This window comes from Emydura macquarii, unplaced genomic scaffold (genome assembly GCF_026122565.2).
Source record: "Emydura macquarii macquarii isolate MOO-44397 ecotype Brisbane River unplaced genomic scaffold, CSIRO-AGI_Emac_v2 contig_431, whole genome shotgun sequence".
Taxonomy (NCBI): domain Eukaryota; kingdom Metazoa; phylum Chordata; order Testudines; family Chelidae; genus Emydura; species Emydura macquarii.
The window spans coordinates 12,645,350-12,651,698 of record NW_027130568.1 but is presented as its reverse complement, the minus strand read 5'-3'; the positions used below and the strand labels follow the sequence as shown (position 1 = coordinate 12,651,698).

Genomic DNA, 6,349 nt, shown 5'->3' with positions numbered 1-6,349 from the left:
CCAAACCAGCTCTCAGAGACCCTGCTCCTTGCCTGTACTGGGACCACATTGCCCAGGCTTCCTCCATCACTGACTGTCTCCAAAACAGCCCAGGATGGGAGGTTCCACAGAGCAGGACATATCCTGTCCCCAGCTCAGCCCTTCCCCAGCTTCAGACCTACAGCCCCCACTAAAGGTCTCTTCACTAGGCCAGCACAGTGCTGTAGAGGCAGATATCCCCACCACCCTAGCCATGAACAAATGAAGCCCACACACACATTGGGTCCTCTTTACACAGATCTCAAGGAGGTGATGGGGCACTTAGTGTCTAATATGGCACCCTGGAGGATAATACCTGGGTGCTGAACAATAATTATCAGTAAGGCTAAGATTTTGTCACGGTTATTTTTTAGTAAAAGTCAGGGACAGGTTATGAGCAATAAACAAAAATTCACAGAAGCCCGTGACCTGTCCCTGACTTTCATTAAAAAAATAACCGGGACAAAATGCGGCTGATAGGGGGGATGAGAGCCTGAGCCCTGCTGTGGGAGAGGAGCAGAGGCAGGTGGGGTCCAGCATCTGCAGTCCGTGGCGGCTTAGAGCTCTGGGGTCACCCCGCTACACACGATGGCTTGGAGCTCCGGGGCTGGGAGCTGCAGGATCCCGGCTGGGAGCTGCAGCGGCTTGGAACTCCAGGCTCCCTCCACCACCCATGGCCGTTTGGAGCTCTGAAGTCCCACCGCTGCCTATGGAAACTCAGAGCTCCGGGGCCGACGGCTGAGAGCTGCAAGGGCCCCCTACCACCCATTGTGGCTGAGAGTTGTGGGGTCCCGGCTCTGAATTCTGGGCTGCCCCCACCACCCACAGCGGCTCGGCACTCCAAGTTCTCCCCACTGCCCGCGGCAGCTGGGAGCCGCGGCGCTTCAGAGCTCCGGGACCGGCAGCTGGAAGCTGTGGGGTCCCTCCCACCCGCAGCGGCTCAGAACTCTGTGGGGTCTCTCCACCACCCGTGGCAGCTTGGAGCTTTGGATCCCCTGCCACTCACGGCAGCTGGGAGCTCCAGGGCCCCCCACCCAGGGCTGGAATGGAAAATGTCATGGAGGTCTCTGGAAGTCACGGAATCCGTGACCTCCGTGACATAATCTTATCCTTAATTATGAACAACAGTGAGCTCAAAACTCAGACAGTCTTGCCCTTCTTCCTGGCCCAAGACAGCCAACCCCCTAGCAACTAAAAAGTAAACCAAACAAAAACTAGTATTCAAGCAAAAGTTTTAATCAACCTAATCCCTACTGTGTAATCCAAGCTCCTGCTTCCTATCTTTGTTACAAGCTTTTGCTCAGTACCAATCTTGACACATTCTAGTTCCATTACAAGGCTGACATATTCTAGTGCCCATCTCAATTTAAGTGCATTAAAGTTCAATCTTGCAAGGTCCTGAGGACCTTAAACTCCCATTTAAGCCAAAGGAAGTTTACGGTGCTCAACACATTGCAGGAGGCACACAGGTCCTAAATTCTCCCTGCCCCTCGCTCCTCTTTATTACACACCCCTTGCTTGGGTCCTCAAGCCTCAGGGGAAAACAGAAACACACTCCTCAGTCATCATAAGAGAAGAGAATAAAAGACAGGATTTCTCTGCTGCCATCATTTTTTCAATGTAAATATAGGGAGCATGTGCTTAGTACAGGATACAAATGTATCACATTAGCTTGTAGCTGATTAAGTGAAACTACTAGATAGCAAACTTCCCTTAAAAACAAAGGCATTTCCACCTTACGCGTGCTACCCTAAAAACCATAGTCATAAAGCAGAGCTTAGAGATAATACCATGTACTAAAAATGCTATCTGTGGACTTCCCCTTTCTGTATCCAACGTAAAAACTGTATACGAAGATGGAGCTTATAGCCTCACTCTGCAGATAAAAGAGAAAGTCTGAATATTGGCTTTAACTATTTTCCATTAGCTCCATAACCATAGTGCTCCTTTGAGTGACAGAAGTAGAGTAAAGACACATCCTGTAGATAGCTCAAAGCCTCAGACAGTCATCATTGTTAGTAACATAATACTCCTGGCTAGGGTCATAGTAGCGAATCATTGGTCTACTATGGGAAAGAGGTCTGCTGAAACGAGGAATTAAATGTGTTTCTCTTTGTTCTTACACCAATGACATGAGTCAGTTGTCTGTTTGACCCCCCCCTCCACTGTACTGGAAATTTACTCCTTCATCTGCTGTTAATATATATTTTAAGGAAGCTTTTGATTTTGAAAAACAAAAGGCAGATCAACACTTTCTTGGTGTGTCAGATCAGCATGTCCTTTAGTTTTACACTCATTCAATTATCTGTCTTTTGAGCTGTAGTTGAAGGAAACTCCATTTTTGATGGAACCATTCATGATGTTCTTAGGATTCTCTCTTTCAACCTTTTCTCTGCTGAAGATAGTGTCCTGATCGCTGTCGAACTCAGACTCTGAAACCATCAGACTGGAATTGTGTTCTGTACTTCTGTGTTTTATACCTGAAAATAAACAATCAAACCAAAAGGTTCTTTGGAAAATTTTACTTTTAAATTTAGTAACCTCTCTCCTGTGCAGTGCTGTGCAGATTTAGTGACATTGTGCTGCACTGCCTATAAAAGTAACTACTCATGCCACCATCCATACTAAAGCTTATGCAAGTAAACACCGAATATCAGGGGCCAGATACTCCATTGACCTCAATGGAGCTTCACTCATTGATACTACCTGAGCAGCTGGCGTCCCATGCCTTGTTCTACCTCTGTTTTACTATAGATGCTCACAATTCACTTAAAGCATCTCATCACATAACGCAGTCCTCTCTAACAGCTTGAACCTATCAATTAAATCTATCCACACAGACAGCTATATGATTGATCTAACCGACCATGAAAGGTCTGTGCTCCTGGGAGAATTCATTACTTTTTAGAATATATATTGTTCAGGAGGTTTTCCTCCATTGGTCTTCAAGTTTCCCCATTAGACAGAGGGAAATCAAAATGAATGTCCCTTTATTGTGAATGTAAACTGATAACTAGGAGCATGATCTCAAGCCTACTGAAGTTAAATGGGACATACTTGGGCCATGCAACATTGCTGTATACCAGCTAGAAAAGCAGTTTTAGCTTTGTAGTGTAAAAATAGGTTATTTTCATGTTTTCTTTTAAAATGAAGAAAATATGTGTGGAAGAGAACAGTGTAACTAACGGCTATAAAAATAAGACAAACATAGGAGTTTAATGATCCACTGCCTAAAAAGGTCCTAATTAAAAAATAAATCTTACCATATTTGGGCCTTAGCTCCATTCTCTCCTGGTCATCTATGTTATCTAGGATGGTGTACTTAGTTTTCTTTCTTATTTTTGTCCTCTTTCTGCTAAAAGGAAAGTTACCACCAGTAAATCAAGTTCTCGTGCACACTACATAAATTCACACACATTCACAGAACAGGGACAGCCAAAGAGGACAATTGTGCTCTCACACCATCTCTATGCAGATATAACTCCACTGATTCCAAGAGTGACTCCTGATTTATGCTGATGTAAGTGGGAGCAGAATCTGCACCCCTGAGTGCAAGTCTTTCCTTCATATGCAGGAAACGGGCAAAAATGGGGCTGCTTAACTAGGGAACAGTCTTATACAACCTAGAGATGGGCCTAACAGGACGTGCATTATGATCACTGATCACTTTGCATGTATGCTGTGTCCCTTTTCCACACCCTTCTTCTGTCTGTCTTTTTTATACTGTAAGCTCTTCAAGGCAAGGACTGACCTCTGTTTGAGAAGCACATAGCATATAGTGGGCACTGCTACAAGCTAAATAAATAAATAGTAATTAAAAATCACTTGGACACTACACACTCCAGACAGGTTGATTTAATCTGAGATGTTGATAAAGGTACCTAAAAAACAAACTAATCCCTGGAAGCCATGCTATCTTTTTCTTATAAACTCCACAGGGCCACGGGCATCTCCTACCTCTGTCCCCGCCATTCCCTGCCCCTTCTCTCCATGTCAATCTCTGGACCAGTCGGATGCCCTCTGCAGAGTCTGAGACAAGTTAGGACAGAGCCAGAGGCAGCTATGGCCCAAATCTATGCAGGAGTTTCACCAGTCTCTGCCACATCCCAGTCTGGGAGGTACAACCCCCTCCACCCCAATGTCAAAGAAAGCAGTCCAAGGTGGACAGCTTTTCAAACAATATCCCGTATGTCTCATCAAAATGTCATCATGGGGAAGACTAAAAACCCAGACAATTAATTTTTTGTTTCATCTAAACAAACTCTTTCTGGGCTGTTTCATAAGCAACAAAACAATCAGACCAATGACTAGAACCAGCAAAGACCAAATGGAAAAATGTGTTACCTGGGAGAGAATTACTGATTGTCTTGCTGACATTTGATTTACGCTTAAAAGTTAGGTTGACAACATGGTTACGTCAATCAGGGGTGAGAAAAAAAACACACACCCTAGACCAAGGTAGCTATGCTAACCTAGCCCCCCAGTGTAGATGCAGGTACGTCGACAGAAGAATGCTTCTGTCAACAGAGCTACCCATCACTCAGGGAGGTGCAGTTCCTACATGAATGGAAAAATCCCTTCCATCAATGTCAACTGGTTTATACTACGGGGTTATGCTGGCACAGCTATGTTGATGTAGCTAAGTTAGTGTAGTGCAGATTCACCTGCAATTGATAATGAGATCAGAAAAAGCATATTAACAAGGCAGACAAAAAAAGAGACTCCTGCGATAGACTGTGTTAGCATACTTTGTACAGACTAGTTTCCTTGGATCTAAGACAGACCCAACCTGCAGAGCTACATCCATTCTCCATGAGGTACGCTCTACTTTAAAATTTACTTCCCTCCTCCCGATACAAAATAACCCTAGTTTAGTGACCTCCAGGACACACGGCTTTATCTTGGCGTGTGAGACTCGGAAAACTCTAGTGGGAGGATTGTAAAGATCTAAAATAGGTTTTCAGATGAGGGGTAGGATATACATTCATTGTTATGTGGAGCGGTGATGGTTCCAGAAGTAGTCTCTTTTTATAACTGTATTTTTTAAAATGTGTCAAGGAGCACCTAAAGCAAAGGACAGGTGAGATACTACTTTTAATGGAAAAAGTATATAAACCCAAAGCAGGAAGAATTATCTACAGACAGTAGAGTGTTTGAGAAGATCAGAATGGTTTAATGGCTGCAAAACTGACTATACTGGTCTCACAAGGTGTAGCGATGCCATGTTTAACACACTGTACTGAAAACTATACAATACACATACCTTTTGCAGCAGCAGATGCAGAGCCACGCTACGCCTACTGTCAGCACAACCAAAATGAAAGTGGATACTGTCACGTAGAGTATGCTCCATTCTAGAAAAGAAAACGAGAGAGTGATGTGCAGAGGAATGTCAGCAGGATCATGAATGTAACTGTCTTAACTGATCCCATGAGATAGAGAATGGCTTCATTTTTCATTAAGACTGATTGAAACTTGAGAGTTGTTCTCTTAAAAGGGAATCTGTAAAATTACATCATAAGGGTCCCTATTTCTCATTGCTGAGACTTAGGCTTCCAAATCAAATATGTGCCTTTTGTAAGTAAAATTTTTTTTTTTTTCTCCGGCCAGCCCAGCAAATTCAGCCTGGGATTTGAAAGTCAAACTGGGTTCTTTCCAGCTGGGGCATCTCACTCAAGTCATGTGTGTACCTCTTTGAACCCTCTGTACAGTACAGTTCTGACAGGGCAGGTGATTGGTGATAGTGTGCCATTAGAAAAAGGATACCTTCATATGAAGAAACTCAGAAAATATGATATGGGATCAGGGAGACAAAACAAACATGAAACCTCGAGATCCCATCTTTACAATCACTTTTGAGGGTATTGTTGTTATTATTTGAAGTCCAGCAGCACTTCGGATGGGGTACCATTGTGCTATTTTTATTTATTTGGATTTCTGCTAGATGGTGCACAAACACGAGTCCAGATTCTGATACCCTGGCTCCTGGTGAGTTGTGCCTTATTCCTCAAGTGATCCTATAGAAATTAATCAGACTACTTGAGGAGTAACGTATTTCTCAGCATAAGAGTTGGAGAATCTGTCACATACCTAAGCATAAAACTGTATTTTGGCTAATCTAATACTACTAGAACAATTTAATTAAATTAAGGCTATTAAAGCAATGAACAGTAGAGGAGATTTCAACTAGGATGTCAAATGGGTATCCCCAACAAAGAAGTGACAGTCCTGTCAAACAATAAAACAAACCAGTGACAACTAAACTGCAATTTCCAGTGGTAATTATAATGCACGTGAAATAAGGACAATTAGGAAAATAGTGAAAGTGGTC

At 43.3% G+C, this 6,349-nt stretch overlaps 1 protein-coding gene across 1 annotated transcript in view; it reads right to left on the bottom strand.

The window, feature by feature from the left end:
• Positions 1-2,179: 2,179 nt before the first annotated feature.
• KIAA0319 (KIAA0319 ortholog) overlaps positions 2,180-6,349 on the bottom strand; it is a 48,311-nt gene continuing 44,141 nt past the window's right edge. The window contains exons 17-19 of the mRNA XM_067537459.1: positions 5,282-5,372; positions 3,282-3,373; positions 2,180-2,498 (exon numbers count right to left, since the gene is read on the bottom strand). Coding sequence (XP_067393560.1) covers positions 2,320-2,498; positions 3,282-3,373; positions 5,282-5,372 — 362 coding nt within the window. The 3' untranslated portion in view covers positions 2,180-2,319. The remainder of the gene's footprint in view (positions 2,499-3,281; positions 3,374-5,281; positions 5,373-6,349) is intronic.